The following is a 26,649-nucleotide window of genomic DNA, read 5'->3' as shown; positions in this document are numbered from 1 at the left end:
TTGGCTCTCTGCCAGGGGAGGACCAGCACATATTTCTGTAAGGGACCAAAGAAGCTCTGCATGCAAATCTAACTGAGCTGTGCATGTCTGCAAAAAATGTGAAGAATTAAAGTCATGGGTGGCTGTGTTTACCAATAAAAAGAAGCGAATGCCTCTTTCTATCCTGTTATTTTAGTGCACAACAACAAATACATGTGCACAGAGCAGTTGGCTTTGCATGTCAAACACGGCTTAGGGTGTGAGAGACCAACTCAGACAGGAAGCAAACATCTTGTCAGGAATCAGGCATACTCAAAGAAAACAAAGGGAAGGAACAAAAATACTCTGAAATAGATGCAGCTTTTTTCCAGCGTACCTGTGCTTGTTTACACACGAGCTGAGCAACCACAATGTGTTGACAAGTTCAAAGACCTCACCTGCTGGCACAGCTATCATCATTCTCCTCCCCTGAGTCATGCAGCATCCCTGGCAAATGTTTACCTGCTCAGCAAAGTCCTCCTCTGATGGCAGCAAAGCATCTCTCTTAAAGGGGAAGCAGCATTCACTGGGGAATAAAACAACAGACCGGCTGTGATGGAGAACGCCTTACTTGTACTGCTGATGGTCCTTTGTGCTTCTTGTTTTGGCCATGAACCGTTCTGCAAGCTTTTCTAGATTCCGGGAGTACTCGGTCTCAATTTCGGCCTTTTTCCGGAAGAAATCCTGCAAGTCCTGCAGAAGCTGCACTCGCATCTCTGTCTGCTGCTCCAGGCATTTCTGCTGCTCCACCACCTGCGCGCGGATCTCTGAAAGAGGCAATATGTGCAATTAAATGATTTTTACAAGTGCTTAATCATACAGTGTATTGTAAAGTAATTCATTACACAATATTTTACTGCTCAAACATATTTGGAAGTTTGTATGCAGGAAACTGCCGGAGAAGGTAACAGCAAACACCGGGTGACGGGTGGAATGCGTGAATTAATGTCAGCCACTTGCTTGGGCCACATCTCAGCCTATTATTTTTCATCCACCTGTTGCTTCATTGTGGACCCAGCCATATGCAAATCAGTCTTGATCCTACTCCTCTTTGGAACAGTCCGCCGTAAGTGGCCAAGGGTGGACTCAGATGTGGGTCTCATGCCCACTGTGCCACTGGAACCAAGCTACACTCGACTGAAGAGCCCTAATCAGGGCGAAACTGGTCTTGGGTTCTGGTTCAGAGACGACCTGGCTTGGCAGTCCGGGCTAGACTGTTCCTATGGGAGCACGGTCAAGACTGATTTGCATATGGCTGGGTCTAATCTTAGGTGGTAAGGTGAGCAAAAGAACAATAGGTTGGAATGCTACCCCGAGCAATTGTCAGTGGTTAGACTTGTTGCAAGAATCCTCCAGTTATATTTTGTGTGGGAGAAGGCAACAGGGCTCAGAAGTATCCGTCCACATAATACTGTAGTAAACCCAACCTGGAATCTGCAAATAAGGAGAGCAGATCCTTTCCCTGGAACCCATGACTGGGAGAGTCAACCTGTCACACAATGCAAGTCACTGCTCTCTAAAATGGAGTTTTTGGGATGTCTGCTAAAAGGGGGCATGATATTGTATGGCTGCCATTTTGGTTTTGAGTGTCACGGGCCCCATATTTCATCTCTAGCCTGGGATAAAAATATTCTATCTCGTAAATCTCTGGATCACAATGAAATGTTTTCCTAGAACCTGAAAAATACCGCTTAATGAACTCCTGTGGTGGAAATTAAGTGATTCGTTTAAAAATGAGAAGTTTCTGAAAAGGTCCTTTGCTTGAAGTTCTGTTGCAGCAGAAAAAAAAGTTTCCCTTTGTGTCATACATATGTATAATATTTTTAATGCGTAGTCATTTGTTTTGGACTTACATTATGGAGAAGTGTGGTGACTTGACAAAACCGTGCTGCTTAACTTGAGATGTTTGTAAATGTCACCAGAACACAAAGTGTTACCCATTAAACTTCATTTTCGTATTTCATTTGTACTTTCCATGTTTTTCCACAGCACAACTATCCTAGTAAACAACATATTTTAAACCATTATTTAGTGCACATAAACACCCTAAACACGGTATACTACAGTAATGCCATTGAGTCAGACTAACATGTTTGCCTCTGTTTTTAGAAAGCAAACAATGCACATAAGATTTTGCTTACAGACAACAACAATATCAAGTGAGTCTTCCCAGGAGGAGAAAAGAGCATAGGTCATTACCATACTTCAAGCACCTCTTCTGCAGCACATTTGTATGTTTCCCACTGAAGAAGATCCGTCTTTCCCACCTAGATTCTTTTCATGCTTCTGCCATTTCTTCTGGATTCCAGCAGTGTAAGGATGAGGTGGTCCCCTCTGCAAGTTATGAAAAAGTCCCCAACTGATGGTTATGTAGTAAAAGACTGCCTTAATCGGTTGTATAACAGAACCACACATGCCTAAACCAAGCATGCCGTAACAATGCAGTCTAAACAACGACTGCGTTGTTACCATGTGCTCCTTTAGCACGCAAGTCATTACAGCGACTTAATTTAGGGAAGCGCTGTACTTTGGAATAGAATAATTTACTATTCCAACTCCAGTCTGTGTATTAGTAGGGAAGGTGTTGGACTTAAAATCCAACACCAGTCCAACAGCGCATTCCTCAAAGCAAGTTGCTGTAACAACTTGAGTGCTAAAGGAATGCGTGGTGTAATGCCCGCGTTGTAAAGGAACTGCGTGGTTTGGACTGCATAGTAAAGGCTGTTTCCCACTTAATCAGGTGTTAATGAGCCCTCTCTGGGTCCTGACGCCACTGCCCTATTGATAGCTAAACCGTGCTGGTCTCAGTGTTTAACCAAGCCTGTCTACTGTATTGTAAAAAGTTCATTGGTATTACTTCTACCTCATAAGTTCCCATTTGAAACAAGCATTTACAATGCAATGGTCTCGGCATTGTTAAAGTTCGAGCCATTGGCTTTGCTCATGACATTATTTTTATTTATGTTTTAGTTTTGAAAACATAAATAAATTACATTGTCATTTACAATGCCAATAGCTTAATAGCTCGCAAATGCGACACCTATTGCATTTGCACCCACACAGACCCACCCACACAAAGCCACCCACACACACATACAGAGCCGCCCACAGAGCCATTCACATACAGCCACCCACACACACAGAGCCACCCACACAGAGCCATCTACACAGACAGAGCCACCCATGCACACAGACAGAGCCACCCACGCGCACACAGACAGACAGAGCCACCCACGCGCACACAGACAGAGCCACCCACGCGCACACAGACAGACAGAGCCACCCACACGCACACAGACAGACAGAGCCACCCACGCGCACACGGAGCCACCCACGCGCACACAGACAGAACCACGCACAGACAGAGCCACACACACACACACACGCGCACCCAGACAGACAGAGACACACACACACGCACACAGACAGACAGAGCCACACACACACGCCTGCCCAAGTTATGTGATCAGTTGTTCTATTAGTGCATCCAGATATCAGAGTACTTGTTTGTGATTGAATATCAGTATCATCATGAGATACTAAACACAGTTTTGAGTCGGAAATGGAAAGTAGCACCAAAAGATTCTAGAATAACACACACACAAAGTGGAGACCACATCGACCTCAAGTCCTAACTTTCACCACAATAACATATGCATTCAAAATCTTCATCCATTTAAAATGTCGTGCCAATCCACTTAGAAAAGATAGCTTCACAGTGAGGATGAGACTCAACGCTGCCCCGCCCTAGGTCCGCCTGTTTGATTAGTTCGTACTTGTCTAATTTCTTTACCAAAATCGCTCTTATACATTTTAGGGGCAATGAGCCTCCGATGCTGTGCTGATATTACTAACAAGTGTTTGAGAGGCAGACAGAAATGGGATGCTAACCTCTCCTCTCAACAGCTGGGTTTCCGTTTCTGAAAACCTTAGAGAGCGAGGTATATTGCTAACACATTTCTACTTGCCTTGAGCCTGGCACTAAAATCTGTGTGGAGTTCCCAAATAAACACAGATTCAGATAAACCACATTTAAGTGTTTCCAAAAAATTCAGTAAAATCGATTCCCGGAGCAAGACCTTGCCTGTTTTCAGGCACTCACACTTTGGAGGACTCTACCAGCAGCATTTCTGCAGCACATGCTTGCAGTAATAAAACAGTTAACCATCACACCAGCTTCCCAAATTCCAGAGTATTGGCTTTGCCAGTGTTGCTTGTTTTTTGCGGTTGTTGTTTTAAAGGGCACCGAGTTTGGTGTTATTTTCTACCGCCCGGGGAAACAGGGCAGGTTAACTCTAAAGAGGAGAGAAAGGCTGGAGGTGTCAATCATCGGATCGCCGAGCACACCATTTTAAGATACAATATTCAGGCTACAAAGGGTAGCCCCTGGCTGCAGCCTACAAAACTGCACACAAGGGCCCCTCAGATGTGTGCACGAGATAGGAATTCAATCAATTGACAAAGACGAGGTGCTTTTCAATGAGCTCAGAAATCGGGGTCTTAAGTAAATACATAACAAAGCCAGAGCTCAGCTCCCAGGGAGGGCGGAGTCTGTGACGCAGCCCCATTATATACACGGGTCTGGATCTTTAAATGTGCGCTTCTGGAAAAGGCCAGCATCTCCCCTCTGAAGCAGAGGCTGCCAGAGCTGTGTAAAACCCCAGTAAACACTACACATGCACGCGCTCAGATGCTGCAGTAACAAAGGTAACCTTGTGAAAGCCAGTGCACTATTCTAGCGGGTGGCCAAAGGACCATAGCACCAGTCTGCCTAATGTCCACTACTGCAAGTCTGGCAATGGCCAAACTGGTAATGGCATGTATGACTGTCCCTTCACTGCCAAACAAGATTGCTGAAAAAGACGATATGTGTCTGGCTGACGTGTACTTTGTGATACTAGTACAGACACTGAAGGGGCGCGTGCACGTATGCATGAGACGAGCATCGGACGTAAACAAACGTGACATATGTAATGACAGGCCCATTGCTGCATCATCTACTTACTGACGGGGATGGGGGCGGGGGGGTGCAAGAGCTTTACAATGGTGCGGCCGCGAAGGCTTTGCTGACAAAGACACCATTCACCTAACTCAAGCGGCATCTGCTGTGACACCCTGCATGCAGTGACATGCATAGCTGCACGTGACCGCTGTCAGTGTCGTAAGTGATGCAACCTATGAAAACGTCGGAAGCAAGGCCGCACCGTAAGTTACTGGAACACGTTTAGGCGCTACACCTTACGCTATGTGCAGCCTCCGACCCTTCCTGTCCGTGTCTCGCTCCCGGCACAGCCATAATCTTGGGCTTGAGACTGGTTGCTTTCATGCCTTCTCCTGTGAACGCCTCTAGTCCCAAGGAGGCTGAAGGTGGGAGGGCGGATGAGAGAAGAGGCAGCCAGCTTGTTCGTGAACAGCACCGCGCCCCCCTCTGCAGACTCCCCCTGCATTCCAGAGAGGCGCGCGACGCGATCCTGTCTGCCCTGCGATGCTGTGGAGACAAGACCTGGCCGCGCACACAACGTTATCCTATGGGGAAACGCTACGCGCGGCCAGGTCTTGTCTCACTTCGGCGTCTCAGACTGCTGAGACGCCGACAATAGTTCTCTGGCGAGAAACGCGCTTTCAGCGCGTTATAGCCGAGACCTAAAAAGCACCCGCCTACCCCCTTTCCCTGCTCAATATGATTTGAAGAAATGTGTTAACTGTAGGAACAGATGACTCACTAGTGATTCAATACTGTACTTTATATTGAAACTGTAAAAAAAATAAAGGTGACGATAACATTAGCAATCAGAAGCGTAATGCCGACGATAGGCAATAGAGACCACTCTGGTACTAAGTGACGAGGATTGAAATACAATGTTAGTTTAGATTTGTTTTAATAGCACACATTCACCAAGACTATGTGGTGGATTGGTGTGTCAGTGATAGTGGTATATCAGCAGAGCGTAGGACCAGACCAAGACATATGTGGCATATAATCACCTCCCATCCCATATTCAGAGTCTGAGTAAGGGTTTCGCAGCAAAACAATTTCATATAGCACCAGTGGAGTGACAAACAAAAATAGGACTCGAGTTAATAAAGACTTTAGTAAAGATGCACAAAAATTGTGTAATTGCAGCAGGTTGCATTTTACATTAAGAACCTTGAGCTCATATATTTAACTCACATTTTTAGGTTTCACCTAGACAGCGCATGCGTGCTCTCTTCGAGATCTTTTGTTTTTCTGTCCGTGATCTTAGACTGCCCATTACTTACCACTGCTTGGTTTCATTATCACTCATTTGCCTGCTTCTTATTGGTCAGCCTAAGTAGGCTCCCTTCCGGTTTGTGAGTTTGTCCCTCGACTGAGCATGGACGCTTTACTTGTGCCCATTCACTGCTCATATTTTAGGTGCTACTTTTTTCTTTAACTTTACTTACTCTACCAGAGTAGACTTTTTCAGCTGGCTCCCTTGTCTCCCCCTCTGTGTTCCTCCCCTGTCCGTTTGCATGTCATCTGTTGTAATGGTGATTTGCCCCCACTATCCTTCCATGTATTGCCTGTGTTGACTTGCCCCCTCCCTATGCCCTTCCTTTTATCTATTAATTATCCATGTTGGCTTACCCATACCCTCCTTTCGTACCTCCATTCGTGGTCTTTGTTGTCTTGTCCCCACCCGCTCTCCCTTCGGTAGTTGTCCACCTTGGATTGCCCCCAATTCCATCCTCCCACCAATGGTTGTCCATGTTGGCTTGCCTCTACCCTCCCTTAATTTATTGTCCATGTTGGCTTGTTCCCACTTTCACTCCCTCCAGTTTGTTGTCCTTGTTGGCTTGCCTCCACCCTGCCTCCCTCTATTCATTATCTATGTTGGCTTGGTCCGTCAAAATTAGTCCTCCCTGCTTCCGTTGTCATTTTTGCCCTAACTCATCCCTCCCTCTGTTGTCCGTGTTGGCCCCCCACCTGCCATACCTAAAAAAAGAACTATGAAAGCTGGCCGCATTATAGCACTTTTATTGCCGACACCCTCTGCCCTCTGTTTCCTTCCCCCTCCCTCTGTGTTGTCTACTGCCTCGCCCTCCCTCCCGCAATTAAAAATAGTGATATGATGAGGCCAGCACTGGCTGAGTCATAGTGCTTTTATTTTCAACTTTCAGCCATGCTTCACAGGAGCCGCGCTGCTGTACCACATGGCTAAAAAACATTGACAAAGCCAATACCTTGTATGTCCTGTCCGATTGGCTTTGCTAATGCTCGTTGTAAAGAGCTGCTCTACCAAAATAGGTCAGAGTGCTATATACGTCAACAACAATTGAGAAGTGGAACATCTCATGCAGAGAACTCCCACAAATAATATCCAGACCAGAAACTGATGTTGATTAGAGCACCTGCTAAAAATTAATGTTCAGGAATGGCAAGACAGACATAAAAACAGAGGAAACCGAAGTAAAATAAAGAGATGGAAAAGTACCGGCGAGCTTGTGAGAGGAACAGATAGGAGGGGATCTGGCGGCGTACTGTGACAAACATAAGCTGTAGAGCAGGGAGGTAGGAGAAGAGTTACATTTGGAGGTGAGAAAAGAAGCAAAGGAGGCATACTAGACTCTTTTTCCCTTGTTGGGGTTTTCCTACCTTTTGCATATTACTTCCGTCTTTCTCTCTCTCTTGTTGTAGGCCATAGTCTGATTATGAAAAATAAGTTCCAGTTTTCAAAAATGAGCACTGGTGCCCACCACTTTCCCCCACTGACACCAATTAGGCACTGGACAAAGAAAGAGGACGTAGGAATAGAAGTTTAAACAGGTACTTGTGAAACTTTTTGCAGAATTGAAGCAAACTGTCTCAACATCTCATGTTGATCTGTGGAGAATTCCAAAGAGTGAAGTCTGCTTCAGATGAACAAGAAATTGAAGGGCCATTTCACACGTAAAGTGGTACGGAGGGAAGGCCACTGGAGTTTTGGGGGTGCCAGTTTAAGTAAAATAACAGCAGGGACAGACTGAAGGGGCTGGTGGATGAGAATCAGGTGAGAACGGGTGTTGCAGATGTTAAAAAATTGCAATCACCATATCTGGCTTCGAGGGAATCATCCTTGGAAGCAGCAAGGTGATGTTCAAAAGAAAGGCATCCAATTCTGGGAGAATAAATTGCCACCCCCGACAAATATAATGAGTGATATATTTTTCTTTGAGGGTGTCAGACGTGTTACATTAACAAAGGATGCCCTAGGGGAGCTGAAACCGAGATTCACTGTGCTTGTGATACCAAAGGCAAATCTCGGAAAAACAAGGTGTGATATCTTCAAGGGGTTCTTGTAAGAAGCTGTAGAAAGAGCAGCTATATTTAGCGAGCCGGCGCCTGATGTTTTCAGGCCAAGTTCTCTTATGTTAGGAGTTTACACCAATCAAATCTTCACAAGATGAGACTCTCTTCCACAACTAACACACAATGTGCTTAGACAGCTGGAACAATCGGGTTGTCATAATGCAATTTTCATTCAGTGCCCCCCAGTTAATATAATGCATTCCTGCAAGGGCAGTCCAGAAATATCCAACATTTCTGTCCAGGAGGCGCACACTCTATCCAAAAAGATATGGTCAATTCCCCAGTGATTGCAAACCATATTCATGACATATGGCCTTGTTTAGAGCTCAGCTTAGCAGGACTTTCACCAGGGCGGATGCACCATAAGCTGTATTTAGAGTACCATTTACATCAATGTACTCTTAATATGATGGATGACCACTACTTTTAGACTCCAATGACCTTTTACTTTTGGATCTGCTAATTGTTCTGGGGGTCAAAACTATCGTCTGTGTTTGGAAAGACTATAAACATTTCTCCTGTCACACATGGTGTGCATGGGTCTGTTTTCTAAGGTGTGCAGATAATATCAGGTTTAATGAAGACTTCCGGCAGGAATTTTCAAGATGTCTCTGGTCTACCCTCGACTTATATTTACAAAAATCAACCCCCGCCCCAATACCATTATCTAGATAAAAGCAAGTCCACGCTATCCCTTCTCCCCTACCAAACCCGTTTACATTCCGCGACCTGCTACCAACGGACCCAGTAGTTCATACCAGACACTCAAGCAGTCGCCAGGCTTTATATATCTTTTTACTTCTCTGTCTCTATCTTTTCCTCTTTTTTATGTTATAGTTGAATTTCCAGTGAAGTATCCTAGATATTTGATTACACTATTGCATATGCGTCTCTCACTCCTATTTTCACAATGTTCCGATTAGTGCTGTAGTTAACCTACAACTATGTATTAGTCTTTTCTGGAAATCTTTGTATTTTGTTTCAAGAGGAATAAATATCAATCAAATAAAATATATTTAATATTTAAAAAATATGGCAAATTGGGTAACTACCACATTTAGGCAGATGTCCCCTATTTGCCAGAATCCAAATAAGCCTATAGTCTTCTCTTTTTCATTACTATGTGCCTTAATGACATCAAAGCAAGCACGGTGTGCAAACGCCAGGAGAGGACAAGCAGAAAGACCCTTCTGTATCATTTAATAAGAAAACATTGCATTTTCACTCCACTTTTCAGAGTAACTGTTAAAACATACAGGTTACTGAAGCAAGCACAATTATAACAAACTAAAATTAATAATATCTGATGCAACAATGAGACCGTCAGGGCAGTAAATAAATATATGTATTTGTATACATTTAATTTACAAATGAATTGACAAAATTCATATAAAGGTAAAGTTCGTTTAGACACTCATCACTTCTTACGCATGAGGTGGTGGAATCATTTGTTCTCTTCCAAAAGCAATGTTTTTTATGTGTAAATAATCCTGAAAAGTATACATGCATATTGTTGTTTCCTCTGTGTGCTGAATATTAAAAATATTATTTTAAAAAGTGTATGTATGCTTGAGAGTTTGTGGCCTAACTTTTGTTATAGTTCGCATTGAACTGAAAAAGTAGGTGCAAATAATATTTTTTCTATGACCTCATGAAAGGAAAAGGTTAGGTTCCTTAAACGTGAACAATTATTTTATATATAAAATTCATATATAATATTCATACTATGTTAAGCAGCCTATTCATAGAGTACATACAAACATATTAGGAATAGTTGTGAAAATAGGACTGAAACGTTACTAATGTTTTAGTTGTGAGATGCACAATAAAGTTTACAGAGAACTGAACTGCAAATGAATCACCTAATATCGCATAGCTGGCTGAATTTTATCATTTTACAAACACGAGTGGGTTCCTAAAATGCAATTTAAAGAAATTACGTCACGCCAGACAAATATGAAAAATGAACCTCAGGTACGACCTCCTTACCATGAATTAATTAAAGATTTCCAAGTTATACAACACCGAGGTATTTTCCCTTAGGCCCTATTATGCCTCTTTTATGGGGAAAGAACGCAGGGTGCCTAGGAAGGCAGCGTCAGGTCCTGCATCACTGGTTGGAGAGAGTCAGTGTGCAGCAAAAGGAGCATTGGTGAGGAAGAGCAGAGGACTGGTATTATTGGGTGAAGAGGTGGTATGATGTGGGCAGGACAACCAAAGAAGAGGCAAAGCTTGCAGGGGGAGGACTAGAATTTGATGGACAGCTTGTAGAAGGCGGGATGCGAGAGAGGAAATTTGCCTCTCCTATTAATTTAGCAGTTTTATAGAGTGGTACACGTCTCCTTGCAGCAAGTTCCACAATACGATTACAGTTATGGAAGACATATGTGGTCAGTCAACAGATGTCTCTAGATGGCGTATCTCTACAATAGATGGTAAGGTCGGCAACATGTTCCTTGTCAAAGAATGTAGGCCATCATAGATGTCGCTCCAGGAAAGCCCCAGGCTTGTTTTGTTCCTTTAGGTGTGAGCAATTTTGGGAGAGGTGAGGGAGATCCAAACACATGCTAGCAGTGTTAGAGGGCGTGTAAAAAAGAGATGGACAGAAACGGCTAGGAACTTTTATTTATTTAAGATGCAAATGTGACGGGAAGAGATGGAAGAACCATATCTGGACGCATGTAATTTTTAGTAGGTTGGGTTTGGGCATTGGCAACGTTAGAGCATGTATCAGAACGGCATTCAATTTATTTTGCAAGATCTGGATGCAGGGGGTGGAAAGTGGAGTTAACAAGTAACTTCTAAAATGTGGTATTACAAGGATGGCGGTATGAAGGTGGCAAGAACCCAGCCAGCTTTTTAGAGTGTGACTATTAAAGAGTGGCTGTGCACGAGGAAGGTATAGTAGAATGGGAAAGGGTCTGATCAGTTGTGTTTTTTCCAGAGGGTTTGTCTGTCACTCAGTGACCAGGATGGCAGACTCCACTGGGTGTCAATATTAAACTTCTGTTTATAGTCTCAAAGCTCTCGCCTCGGTGTAACACATCGGCATAACACATGGTCTCCCCGCCTTTCATTTTGTTCTGCGGTTCCACCACCAACCCTGCCCGCCTTTGACCTGATGTGTTTGGTTTAGAGGGTGTGTTGTGTTTGGGTCTGAACGAACACATTGTTACCTTGCAATATTGTGAAGCGTGTTCAGGTTTGAAGGAAGCTCACATAGCACTGCTCTGGTTCGGCTTTAACAAAAGACATCAGCCTCGGCTCGGCCGTGTATGATACACAGGCAGAAGGACATTCAGGGAAAGGGGGCAGCGACCAACTGTTCTACCCTTATGACCCCTTTACATTTTGAATGGCAGGGAACTTTAGTCTTCTGCAAATGAAACGTGCAGTCCATGGGTACCTATCTGTAATATTGAAGGTGATGACTTGATAGCGCTGCACACCTTGTAGGTTGCAAGTCGATAAGACTACATCTGAATGTGCAGGTCAGGAGAGATCAAAGTCACCTTTGGGCAGAAGCATTAACAACCACTTCAAGTTACCACCGTAGGGCGTCTGATGCTGTCACAACACTGCACACAGACTTACTTTACCTGAACCCACTAGTACGGATGTGAAGATGATGAGTCTTAGTAACCCTGGTGGCCCTGAGCTCAATATGTCGAGAGGGAAAAAACACAGAAACTGTATATATTAAATTATTTTTAGTAAATATCAAAACAAAATGAAACCAACACCAGAGATATGCTCCAAGGGCAACTGGGATCAAACTGAATGGTCACGCTTCCAGTTCGGTAGATGTTAACTACGCATATGCCAGCTGCTGGGTCTTCATAAACCATTTGTTACTGCTCAACTGGAATTTCAAGCAGGGAGCAGCCTTGCCCATCTCTTGGTGATTTATTTTCGTAGACGGCCTCCCATCTGTACAAATATGGCTGCAGTATGTCAGACTTAGGGGAGGAAGGGGGATGGGGGGTCTGCCAAGACTATTAACATCATAAATATGTCATACATTGTTCATGAAAACTGAATCCCCATCGGTTTTTGGAATACTATTTAATAAATTATGTATGTATGCTATGGCGCAGTTCCTTTTAATAGTTCTGGTAAGGAAAGTTCCAGTAAAGCGTCTAAAACAACGTAGCAAAAAAAATACAGTGTTTGATCCCAAATGAACAGTTTTCTTACCGTGCAGGCTGCTGACACCTCGAGATCCGAGGCGTTTAATAGAACGACAATGCATTTGCAGATATTTCCCCACAGTCTTTGTGTAAAATAACTGCGGGCTGTTGATACGGCGCACAGCCTGCGAGGGAAATGCAGGCGGCACACTGTGAACTTAATGAACAGCGCAGCGAGGCACCGCCACTTCCTATACCGCGCCTGGATGCTCCTACGAGCCACCGGCGGACAAGTAGATAAAAAAAAACAAAAAAAACAAACATTTCGATCTAAAAAGACTCGCATAAATGCTCCCAACTCAGAAGCGTCTTGCTATCCCCTCTTCAAGGCGCATTGGACTTACACTTATGATAGGACATCAGAAAAGGAGAACGGCCATCGGAGCTCGAGTTAATTTGATTTCAGTTATGCAAAAAGTTAAGAAACCTTTTGACAGGTGAAACACAATTTTAAAAAATATTAAAAGGCCTGACTGCAATTACCTAAAGGTTTTTAGCAGAACACGTTTCGGGGTTTGCTTTGCGCCACATTTCACTTAATTGTGCTCCCGTCACCCGTGAAGCACCGCGAGCAGCTGAGCCCGCGCGCGGCAGTCATTACCCACCGCGTGGCTTCTCGCGAGCAGTCAGGTCTGCGCGCGCGCGGCGCCTCGCCCTCATTTGCGTGCAGATTAAGCAGGCGGAGAGAAAATTAATTTGAGAGAATTGACAGTGGCAGCCGAACAGCTGACTGGGTCCCAGGAGGTCCACAGGGGACGTGAGCTAGGATGTTCCTAATTGCAGAGAGGGGCACACAAATCAACCCAATTGAAAAGGAAAACACACCAATCATAAATGAATAAGTGTTCATCTCTCCTATTTAGAGGAGTATTTATACAGGGACCCTACGTGTCCCGCCTCATGCCTGCAGCACCCTAAAATGGTTCAGGCCTCAGTTCAGTTAGGAACGCTAAACCTTGTGTTTCCATTATAGTGCAGAAGGGTCTGCATGAGCGAATGCCTTTTGTGGCATTGACAGCAAGGCCCCAAAATGAGGGCAGGCCTAGACAATTACAGAGCACATGTAGCACTCCAAGATATAGGTGAGGCGTTTCACTGCTGAAGGCATTCCACCTGTGTGCAGAACCCGCTCACCAGTGTGAGGATGAAGTACTTAAAGAAGCTGTATCCATTGTGTTTTCTGGCTAGCTCATTGGCTGACCAGTCTTACAATTGGCTGGCAGTTCTTTTTGAGTCCAACCGGCAGTAACTTCTTCCCCATGCAGCAGGCAAATTCAATGCAAGTGAAATGTAAGCATTGTTGTGACGGTGGAGCATGCCTTCTGGTGTTGGCTCTTCTAGCTCCTGGTGGAAGATTGAGCTTTCTGAAATGGTTGCAATCCACGCAAAACCGGCGGCAGTACAGAGTGCAAGGGAACATTTACCACAGTGAGGGAATAGTGCGCTGCAATGCTCAGGCAAATGAGGTAACTTCTATATCTCGGTCTGTTCCACATGTGTATTACAGCTCTCCATTGCATCAAATTTTTTCTGCAAGACTGGTATGATTAGCGGCATCAATCTACGGTGCCACAACATGGCTGGGACCCAAGTCTTTCCATCATAGTAAAGTTTCTGCAAAGGACAGCTCCAGCCATACACCAATCTCTACCCACTACTGCAGGCCCATGACACCTTACGTCCGAAAAACCTCCCTCGTCATAACAGAAAACTGGGGTATAATGAGAACGCTTTAGAAACAGGATCAAAATTCATCACTGGCTCACATTCCAAGTCCACAAAATATTTTTCTACTCAATCAATTCCCCATCCGCACATCTTTTCGACCGCTTACAGGTATAGACTCGCTATTCAGATTTAACACCTTCACTGCTACACTATTAAAATGAGCCCCAGGAACAAGTACACTGCAGGATAATTGCCTCTTGTGTGGCCCTTATACACAACACCATTCCCCTCCCCTTAGGTGACACATCATTCAGGCTCCTCCCTATCTCATTAGATCATGTACCTTCTGCCCGTCTAATACCTCCACCACAGCACTAGGATGCTGAGCACAGCTCCAGGATACTCTAATAGAAATGGAGCATTTCAAGTCCTCATGAACCACACCCAACTCTTCCTAAAAAGGGCACCCTGTACAAACACACCTGTGTCCGACCATACAACTCCCGGCCTGCAACTCTTCCCAGAGACGGCAAAAACAATGCTATGATGGCACACTACGGCCAGGTATGTGTTCGGAAATACTGGATAATATCACATTTAATTTAATTACATTACTAACATAGATAGAACATGTCTGAGATCTGAAGGTTCAATGGAGAAGGATCAGAGGAAAAAAAAGATAAGACAAAATGGAGGGCAACCCAAATGAAAGCCATTTAATAAAAACTTTGCAGAGCCAGGTTTAGATATTCCTTTTTTCGAGCACAGAAGTGACTGGAGAAAAATAATCATTTCAGTGGGTAGCACGAGTAACCACCAATGGGCCAGTTGGAAACCTTGTGGTAACGCGTTTGGACCCAAGAGGTGCGTGGAATGTGAGAAGAGATGTTACTGACAAGCGGCTTACTATGGCCACATTTTACCAAGACAGATAGGTCTCAACAGGGCTTTGAGACTCGTCAACAATTCTTCCTTTTGATCAGGTTAACTCAAATGAGTTGATCGAGCTCGTTTTTGTACCGAATTTCATGTAGATTGTGTGTGTGGTTCTAGGTCAATGGGACTTCCCTTAGTGTGTTGGTTGTTAGTCTGGAGTAGAGCTTAATCTTTATGTTTACAAAGGATTCTGTCGGTGGTATTGGCTTTATGGCAGCTGCTCGTTTACACAGACCTATTGAAGGACATTCCATCCCAATTCTGGACATGTGGTCCCTAACACGTGTCATTTTGTGTTTATAATTGATGGTATTTGATTTCTAGATCATGTACTTCTGCCAATTACGTTGCTCCTTATCACTTTGGTCAATGAGTTTTTAGCATCTTTGAGAGATGCCCAACTTTGACTACAAAATTCATTTTGAAAGTGGCAAACCTGTATAATATCTGACCATTCTAAATTCCAGGCCAAATCTTTGTAGCCAAGAAGTGAGGTATTCCTAGTTAAATGTGCATGCCCAGAACTCCTTTCAGGCTTTATCATGGGGTGCAATTCATTCATTTGTACTTCAGGACAGTGGGCAGTGAGCGTGTAGAGTTAATGGGAATGTATGTTTTCTGCAACATCTTGTGGTGTTGGCAGGGTTTGCTTTGTTTGCCCCGTCATTGGGCGTGTGGTATTTGTCCAATTAATTCATTCTGTTATAGAAAGCGTAAATAATGTAAACCAAGATTGAGGGCACCCTTATTCTGAAGATGAATGGGAATTGTGGCTAATAAAGGGACATAAAAAAAGAGCCTGATAAATGAGCGTGAGAACGCCCCGGGGCCGAGGAGGAGTCGCTGGCGCGTGGGAACAGAGCGCAGGCGCCGTGTGGCTTCATCCTTACACACCACTCACAAGATGCGCACATCTGTGCAGGAGGCTGATAATAACAGGGCGCTCTCATTTAAAGGAAGACGTTCTATGCCACCCTTGCACGCTTGAAGGGGGCTTCTACAGCATTACACGCTTTTGTGCCGCCTTCCTTTGTCTGGCTTACCCGTTCGTTTGTAATTAGGGTACTCTAATTTTTCCTAATTAAAGTCTATCCCTAATTAGGAGTCTCCGTTAACAGTATACACTTTGTCGCGCTCTGCGGCTCTTGTTAGGGTGGATACACCCCCACCCCGGTTAGCTCGAATCTAGTAAGTAGCTTGTGTTTTAGTTACTGTTAATTTTTACAGTCGTGGCCAATTGGACCTAAGGAGCATTAGAATGAAAACACCACTCTCAAAACTTACAGAAATACTTCACTGTGTGGTCATGTCTGCTCCACTGGGCACGACCATCCCAGCGCTTCGAAGCGAGAGCCGTCTGTAGCGCTTTCACAAACATTCAGATGGCAAGACTGTAATACAGGAGACATCCTGAGCATAGCACATTCTGCAGCATTTGTGGGAAACCAGAAATGTATCTTCCCCCATTTTTCCCTCTGCTGGGAAGGATCAGGAAGGTAAAGTAACAACTGCAGAACCCCAGAAAAAGCCCACGATCTTATAACCCAACATGGCCAGCCCCCATTCATTTCTTCCGAAGTTGATAAATGCAATTCCATCAGCGCAGTAACCATTGTATAGAAGATGCATCACACGCCATGTTCTGCTAAAAGCCTTGTATTTACTAGTTTTTCTTTGGAAGCCCATGTTTGAGAGGATTTATAAATTGAGTTAACCCCGCCAAGGAACAGCATCACCTTGTTCTGCAACCCACAGTGGTCCTGGGCCCCCCTTTGTGAATCCCTGCGATTTAAGGACAGGTTAAACACTAATTACAATCAAATTAAAATTTAAGCTTGGAACAGAAAGTTTCATAACGTAAACGGTTAATACTTATTTGACACACCTGCTCATGCCACCGTTGAGAGAACCCATTGGTAGCATTCACTCGAGGTCCTGCGGCTCTGCAATCTGTTTCTAGGCACTATCATGTGGGAAAATTATCACCGTCTTAGCCATTTAGTTATTTTACTTTGAGAATACTTTTGCTTGGAAATATGCAGAATGCCTTGTACAATGTGTGCTCACTTGGGACTACAAACGGGCCTAAGGAGCTAGATAAACAATGACAAAGCAGCAGTAACCAGGATAACTCACATTACACTTAAATGTACCTCTCTTAAATGACTTCTCCTAAAAGCCTCAGCTACCTGCCAAACAGTGGGATTTGAGGCCATTTTTTTAAAGACCTTAGTGGTTGCCTGCTGTTTGAACATTTGTTCAGAGTATGTATTTGAGAAGTACATTCATTTTAACTCTTTCCCTGGATTGCATATTTTACTTACAAAATGTATAGTTTGGCTAATGTTATATATATATTATTTAATAGAAATGCCAATTGCTCATTGTCTGCGTAATGCTGTCTGCATAATACAATCAACAGTCTCCCAGAGGATTGTTATGTCCTTGGTAAAAACTTCATTTAATCCATTAAATTGAAGCCAATTCCAACGTTTAAACTATTCAATTAAGTGAAACATCTAAAATGTACAAACCATTAGACAAAAGGCCTAAATGAGATTTTCTCTTGAACTGCACTAGGGAGTTCAACACAACAGCCTTTTCTTACAGTAGTTTCAGCTTCTTAAATGAGTTTGCAATAAAAAAAATACATATATATATATATATTTATATATATATATATATATATATATATATATATATATATGTTCTTGTGTAATGTAACTGGCGCTCATGTAAAGCGTTCGAATACCTTCGAGGTTGCGCTATATTAAATTGAAAGGGTACGGTCTTGACTTATACTCGGTGCTAAACCTCTCTGAATAGCTGTAATGATAGCGAAACAAGTGTCAGCGGTTGCTTTTATTCATTCCAGGGGGGCTTGGATGGTATTTTACCAATCCAAAGCTGTAATACTGTGTCTTGAGTGGTAAAAGTATTTTGTCGTTTTTCAGCGTGGGTGCATTGTGCTAATCCTATGCTTAAAGACTTTGCTGTAAAAATGGCAAAAGGCTTTGTCACTTTCTAGCTCGGCGTGGATAGCATTGTGCTAATCCTATGCTTAAAGACTTTGCTGTAAAAATGGCAAAAGGCTTTGTCACTTTCTAGCTCGGCGTGGATGGCACGGTACTAATCCTATGCTAGAAAACTATTCTAGAAAAACAGACATTTAAGGTGAGCAGATTCAGAGTGTCAGTGGTGCTGTAGGGTGCACCATATACAGGAGCTGCTTTCTGCTAAAACTTGGGAACTACCCTGAAAGTTCTGCTTCCTTTTTTACATACATACTTATATATATATATTTTTATTATAGATATATCCACATATGAATATATTTATTTTCATGAAAAACGTTTAGCGTGACACTATAGTTTTGTCTTTGACTCGCCCGTTAGAGCAAGCGGGCGCTATTTTCAAAGTTGGCACACTAGTCTTCCTAAAGAAGGAGACTAATCACATGCTAGCGCGACTGCACGGTAGGCGTGCCAAAGGCGCACCAAGGGCAAGCCCATCTGCACCCATCCACTCCCGGATTGTGCTTTGCTCCAGGACCCCTGTCGGTTTTTCCCCAATCTGGTATTATAAAGAGACCCTGATGCAAGTAATCCATCTAGGTAAGAACTATGATTGCATTCTGTTACATTTTAGAAATGATGCAGATTGTTTTCACTACAATAACTGTAACTTCAGCTGCAAGGTGAAGAAACCACTCCCTGTTAATTACCAACGGCATAGCTCTAATGCTCCAACAAGCTCATTCAATTCTTTCTAATAAACTCTCGCTCTTTGATAAAACATAAATATGAGTTTTTGAGTTTCCAGAAATTCAAACCCATCAAATTGCATTTTTAACAGAAACCTGGGTGGATGAAACATCTGCTCCAAATTTTATAGCCGCACTCCCAGTCAGTTATAAAGTTAATAGGCTAGATCGAATCGGCAAACAGCGAGGTGGTATAGCTGTAATTTATCTTAAATCGCTCAAAGTTATCTATGAATAAATAGTCTGGTTTTAGGTTGAAGGAAGTAGTACTTAGCCTGGGGCAATTGCGTGCATTAGAAAATTTAAATCAAATCAAATTTAAATCAACTAGTTAGCTGTTGAAATGAGACCAGAACTAATGATTAAAAACAAACGAAAACTATGAAAATATATAGTTTAATATATAGTTTAGTCAAGTATAACTTGCCCCTGAATCATGCACTGGTAAACCTAGGCAGGCGTCCCTCTGTGGGGCCCAAACGCCATGCGGACAGAGAGCGTAGCGAGGGTTGCCCTCACGACCAGACCTCATTGCCAGACCCAGCAGTCAACTCTGCAACAGCGGCTAACCTACGCTGCACACAAAACTTGTCTACCAAAAAGTTTACTATATTAAAATTAGGGAGATATCAAGAGACTGAGGTGATGGGTGGGGTGGAAAGGGGATGCTGTAGTTATGCAGTTGTTTCCCTATTTACCTATCTGAAGTCCCTTTGAAAATACATTATGCCTCAAATTACTAAAAGCCCATACCTCACATTTTCAACCCGCTGGTTTTATACATGTATACCTGTAGTCCCATCTAAATGCTCATTTATGTCAGCCTGCTCCTCTGGAAGGTCTCTAAATACAACAGCAAATACAACAGCTCCTACTTCAACAAGGAGTGCCTCACTTTTGTCTTGAATACAATGTGTGGATGATCTAGCTGTTCATTAGAACACTGTTAAAGCTGTTGTAGAGAACAGGTGAATGAACTGACGAGCTGCTGCTGTTGCTAGAAGTGTGTTTTACTCAGAACATCAGGATTTGTTCGCACATGGCTAAGGAAGATAGTTGTAATTTACATTACTGTGTTCTCATTTTAGCTTCGGGTGCACCTTCGATAACCTATATGAGAAAATCATGAGCGAAAACAGTTCTCTCAAACATGGTTAGAAACATCCCAGCAGGGGATCAGCATTTTTTTCAGGGTAAAATCACCTTAGAACTAGGGGTGGGCAGAACTTGCCTATTTTGCTGTAGAGTTAATATGTGGAATCACCACAAAATTACATGAGATTCCACGGAATTACACAAGAGCAATTTGGCATTTGCAGTTATTTATCAGTGCAGAAATGCCCCTTTGCATCCAAAATGGACCAGAGGATGCATGTTTCACAAAGATATAGAGCTAAAAGCAACAGAACATGAATAGCAGCACGATTTCCCCCCAACTTACTCCTGGGATTTAGTGCATTTTTCTTAGCGCAAAAGGCACCCTCATGTCCAAAATAGATGCAGGGTGCATATTGCTGTAGGAAAATAGAGCTGAATGCAAATCAACACAAACACAGCTTGCAGCTTGTTTCTGCGCTTATTTACCCCCAAATTACTCTTAATTTTGCAAGCGGATGTAATTGCATAATTATAGATAGTTACGCATCATAGAGTAACGCAGAAGTACCGAAATTACTTAGATTTCACCAGCAAAATTAAAATTACTCCCAGGCCCAATTAGAACGCACTGCAATTCCTAAAATTAGTATGGTAGCTATCTATCTATCTATCTATGGGGATCCTAGTCCTCACATTTGACCACACTCCACACTTAACCACAAAGTCTATTTAAAGGTGTTAGGCCCTGCCCGGACACCACATTGGTGTGTTTGCAGTCTGATTAGCTGAAGAGTGAAGGTCACCTTCACCTGAATCTGTACCTAGCTCCATGCAGCTGACATACATATGATTCCGAGCACCTTGGATCTTTTTTAGGGGTCACATAAAATATTTCTGGGGCCATCCGACAGGCCTCATTTCCTTCCAGCACACAAGGATTGATCCACGCTGCTCACACTGCTCGTTATGGCTGGCTGGATACCTCTTTGTTATTTGGCATTCCTGTTTGCTTACATAACTGTGGCATGCTAGTTCAATAGTAAACACCCAATCAAAGAAACATGACAACCTCCCTAACAACCAGTGCACATAAAACAAACAATGTTAAAGCAAACAGTGTTAGGCTTTTACCAGTGTTTTTTAATTCTTTGGTGAATTTTGTTATACAAGTGGAGATCCCTCAATCCGTGTGGTGGTGCTACTATGGCCTGTTGTTTATGTTCACCTAACATATCTTTTCTTATGTCTATAGTAGTTACTACAGAGCACCACGATAAAGCACAGCAAGGTCAGTGCACCACAGTGTCACTCCGTAACATGCATCTGTTCGCCAGAGTGGCTGGCAAGCTAACAAGTCCACCATCTAGAAACTTGAGCATTGTTTTCACTTTTCTCAAACTTAAATTATTTGTCTTGCCCTGCATCTGTTGGAGCATTGGCATGAAGGCCTAGATCTTACTTTACATGCAGCATATATAGATGCATTAGTCTGTTCAAGCTGGATGCCCAAGCAGAGTAAAAAATCCCTATAGATCGGTGCACAATAGAGGTGGCACAGAAAGAGTGAGGAGAGTAGATTTAACAGTGTGCTCAGTTTACTATGCCATGATTACTAACAGGGAATGACCAACTGTTTAATGGATACCCATTTATTCTGCTCTGCACAGTCCTGTGCAGATCTCGGGTATACACAATATATATAACACAGTTATTCAAGTTATTACCAAAACATAGAGGATTACATCAAGTCGGTGCTCTTGGCGGACAGCGCTGTGTAAGTGAATAGTGAGAAATTCAGTGAACATGGAATGCGCTGTGAAACATAAAACATATATAGTTGACTTGTAGTTGCACAAGTTCAAGAGTAATGGAGCCCTATACTCAGAGCCCACATACGGCACTTTGTTTATAAAGTCAGCAGACCAACACGTCGATGTTTCGACCCCAAAAATTCAACGTATAAATGGAGTCTTCATCAGGACAATACAAGTAGACACCTCTAAGTGTGAGAGATATGTATAGGTAACGGTTGTTCTGAATCAATACGTTTTACAATAACAATCCATCTTCGGATCGTGGGACACAATGCGCTCGGAAGAAATGGTAGCATCAAGAATGATCGCTATTGAATAGATCTGCACAGGATTGTGCAGAGCAGAATACATAGGTTTCCTTTATGTAGTTAGTCTACCCAAAATCTACTTCATAACTACCTGTATCTCTTTTGTCTAGGAAGCACAGACTCAAGCTTCCCTTGAGGGAACCGTTGCATTTGTTTACATATATCTACCGAGTTCCTAGGAACACAGTGTTGCCTTTTCAATTGTTTAGCAATCATATGATTGGGCAAAGTTGACAACGCATGACTATCTTCCGTCTCATTCAGCCTTTGGCACAGACAGACAAAAATAAACTCTTCTTTAGAAAGAATGTTCTAATGCTTCAGAAATTAATCTCCTAATAGCGAGAAGGCATGCTCAGAGCTAACAAAGCCATCACCACTCTAAACAATTCTCAGCTCCTGCGAATTCCTTGAATGTAAAATCCGCAGCAAGGACAAGATTAAGGACTTGAAACGCAAAAGTGTGGCGTGCATCAAAACTAAAGGCACCAGGGGAAGACAAAGGAGAATTTCAACCAAAATGACTTACTTTTGAAAATGAACAATCTTTAAAACTCATTGTACGCCATGCAATACTCTCATTGATGCATATGTCTTACAATTAAGGGAAACGTGTGTGAACCAAGAGTGTTTTGGAAAGATAATCTCAAAAACTCAAAAGGGACACCCCTTATTAAAGATCTGCATACCAGCAATCCACTTTAGTACCTACATTCTTGGCTTTAAATCTCTTGCGAGACAACTGGAAAGGTTTATGTAGTGTGTAAGTTATTACACAGAATGCAGCTTTACTAATACAAAGCAAAGTGAGAGTTTTACATCCTTTTTTCTGCCTTCTCCTGTCTTCGAAGTTCTCTTGGTATTAGGGAGATCATGAAGTAGCACATTAAATACGTTTAAAGCTACATTTCATCAATCTGCATTTTCACGGAAAAACATGAAACACTGTTAGCAAAGGAGAGAATTTAAGACAGCATCACCCACTGTCTCTCGGCTGGAACAGATCACCAGAAAGCAAAGTACTGCAAAAATAGAGCTGCCATCTTCTGGCAGTTTTATACGCCAAACTACCCGTACACTCATAAGCTATACACACTGCCACCCTTGCCATTTTCTCCAATGCTCCACCTGTGTTTTCCTACCTTCAACACAGGTCCACAATATGCACACCTCTGTCACGTCACGTTGCTGAGTAACTTGACAGTGGCCTTCTTGTTGCTTACCTTGTTGAAGTTTTGGTCAATAGCTTCAGTTTCCGCCATTTGATGCATGTTGAAGATAGAGTCAACCCACATTCCTCTTGCTACTGCTCTCTTTCTACGCAGCACAACCTGCCCCAATGATAGTCATGCTACTGCGCTGCACTTTAGCACCAAGCAAGGTACTAGTAGGAAAATCATTCACCAAATGTTACAGGGGTCCTCTGACCTCATCTTCAGTGTACTTTTTCCCATTACATTAGGTCTCCACATGCATCTATCTACAACGCCTCAAGTGTGCAAACCGCCCCACACATTCTTGTTCATTTGCCATCAACTCAATATACACATATGCAGCTCTGGCAGTGAAAATAATTGGGGCCCAATAAAACATGGTATTCAGAGCAACTGTACTAAAAAACATTCATACATTTATCGCTGCAGTGCACATGTCAAGTTACAGTGCATTACCACAGTAATGTGTGGACCAGAGGAGACCATAATTGCTTCCTGCCTCACAGACTGCAAGTAACACGTCTTTTACACATGAAACAACGCTGTTTATAGTCAGAAAACCTCTTCAATGTGGTTTTATCGTAATATTCAAATGTAACCCCTTATATGAAGGGTTTAATTAAAAGTATTTTGTTAAGACACATGCACACAAAACTGCCATGGCATAAACCATACATGCAGAGTATAATAAACTACTTATTATAATTTTTGAGGGAGAGGCATCATGACCCACTTGAGGCTTCGCCTCTTATGAATACAGTTTGTCTCTCCCTACACTCAACAATGGTAATAAACAGTATGCGTCAAATGTCTTACTGTAACCACAGCCCAGTGGAAGTGATTTGCAAAAAGTTTACTATCCGAAAGATTCTGTTGTAGAATAAGGTGTCAGAAGAAAATAGCGTACACACAAAGCATATTAATTGTGATTGTTTCTCACAGCACACATTCAACCCTCTTTATCTATACATATGGGTGCATACCAATGCTCTGACTCACAGTTGTAGAGAAGGCTGCAGGATTACATTTAATAGCATTTCATCTTGTTACTGTGAGGGAGCCCACACTTCCAGGAAACAAAGTCGGCCCCTGCTCAAGATAAAAGGTGTGAGTGGTCCAGATTCCAAGTAACTCTACTTGCAGGGAGAGGGGTCACGTGGCTCATGAATCAATAGTGCAAGTGCTGCTCTATTAATTGATGACGTGTGGGAGACAGAACCAAGTCTGCTAGAGCAATGAAATGCAGTCAAACATCCCGACCGCGTCACCTCCATGATCCTAAAATGTACAGCTACACAGAAATGGTTTAATGGCACGTTGGTGTCCATTATTGAAGTAGAGGTGTTACAAGATAATAATATCCATCCTCCTGATACGTGCACCCAATGCATCACCTACATGAACCCCAATGTATTTTTTTCTAAGAGCACTGTATTTTTATGGTACGGTTCTATAAGGTCTATAGTACATTACCTGCTGCTCTTCGGATAGTTAGGATGAAGACTGCACCTGACACAGCCTCCTGCATGACTTGGACACAGCACATGCTCCTACAGCTGTGTACATCTTGTTGTGTACTATTTAGTGTGTAAATTATTGCACACCCTTCCCCTTTCAACACACAATTGGTGGCCGCCAACCTTACATTCTAGCTAAGCAGGTTTGCGCTAATAGCCAACACTTACTACAGAAAAAGGCTAGTTTCCACGAAGGGCTTTGGTAACCACAAAATAAATAAAAGACAGCACACACAGCAAACGCCTCTGTCACACTTAGCCTGTAATTATTTCAAAACTGGCTCATAATGACACTAATAATGAAAACATAATGATGCTAGTCAGTTCTCTCGGATCAAAGCTCAAGTAAGGATATGGCAAATTAACGCTGGTGTTTCCAAGGTAACCATTCCGAAGGGATATTAGGCCCCTGTTTGGTGTTGTAAAGTCCACATAGCGAGGCAATCAATTCCTGCTGCCACCTGACAGATCACAAACCAATCACCAAGAAGTACTACTGGGGTGGCCAATGGCTGTGCTCGGTGATGGAGGGACAGGGAGGTGCACGAGAGCAGTGAGCTGCTGGCCGTTCTCGCAGCGCGTGGGGCGGGGGTGTCAGTCACCTGCAGCGACTGCAGACCCCTTTATGGAGATAATCAACTGTTATCAAATGGCTGCACCTGAAGTGCTCGGATCTGTGAATGGGGTGGGAGGGCCAGGACAGATAGCTAAAGCACACGCACCCCATACATTTCTTCACTAGAAGAATGTATGTTGCATGTTTAAGAAGAACTTACCCACAATGGCACTGCAATAAAAGTATAGCCCGAAATAAAATCACAGGCCTCTAATCATTCCCATATGAAAAAAGAAAATGATATCTTAGGGTCGCCTCATAACCAAGACTAATATTTAAGTAAAGAGCGTGCCCTTTTTCACTATAAAAAGGATGAATATAAGCAATTTAACCACTTTCCACAACTGAATAAACCACTTTCGACATAGTGATAAAGCATTAAACACAATCTATATATATATAAAAAGTTTCGCTGCTTGAGAAGCCGGCTAAAATGCCGAGGAAAGCAGCAGAGCTGAGCACATTAAGGTTACACAATTACAAGAAAAGGATAGATTTAACTGAGAAAAATAAGGTATTTTCTAATTCTCCAAAAGTGAAACCTTAAATGTACAACGAAGTAAACAATGAAAGATCACTAGTGAAAAAAATGACAGGCACTGGCAATGCCAATAGGTCTGTCTCATACATGAAAGTGCATCTTCATTCACTGGTGAGTTTAGCAATTCAGTAAGTTGTTGTACAGGCACTCTATCACTTATCTTGCACTCTTGCATTCATTCATCCACCCATTGGCTCATTCTTGAATTCATCTTCTCACTCTTTCAAAATAATATATACCCAAACTCAGTAAACATATGTAAGATAAGTTATACAAATAAAATTAGAGAAAAAGAAAACATTTTGCCACATAAAAACAGCAGGCATATGCATGTAACGAATACATTAAATTAAGCAGCCATCTCACAATGGTATTGTACATATTGTATTGCTGTATTAAAGTTCCATCATTGCTAGAAGTAATGTGTTTGCCATTTTGGAATGGTAAACAATAATGCACAGTGTATGAATAATACCATTCCAAGATGTCAGCCTGGTTTAGAAGCAGTGGCCACATACGATGATGTCCATCACAGATAAAATCAGCGGCAAACAAGAAGCCCACTAAAACTGCCTGGAGAATTGCAGTATGCTCTAAACAAAACAATACAACACATACAAAAAAGAAAAAAATGAAAGGAAGCGTACCAAAAAGC

General features: G+C 42.7%; 1 protein-coding gene across 1 annotated transcript in view; it reads right to left on the bottom strand.

The window, feature by feature from the left end:
- Positions 1-26,649, bottom strand: part of SRGAP1 (SLIT-ROBO Rho GTPase activating protein 1) — a 548,065-nt gene that overhangs the window by 277,204 nt on the left and 244,212 nt on the right. The window contains exon 2 of the mRNA XM_078676051.1: positions 590-785. Coding sequence (XP_078532177.1) covers positions 590-785 — 196 coding nt within the window. The remainder of the gene's footprint in view (positions 1-589; positions 786-26,649) is intronic.

Source organism: Lissotriton helveticus, chromosome 1_1, assembly GCF_964261635.1.
Source record: "Lissotriton helveticus chromosome 1_1, aLisHel1.1, whole genome shotgun sequence".
NCBI classification, from domain to species: domain Eukaryota; kingdom Metazoa; phylum Chordata; class Amphibia; order Caudata; family Salamandridae; genus Lissotriton; species Lissotriton helveticus.
The sequence above is the reverse complement of the archived record's forward strand: the minus strand, read 5'-3'. Positions and strand labels throughout refer to the sequence as shown.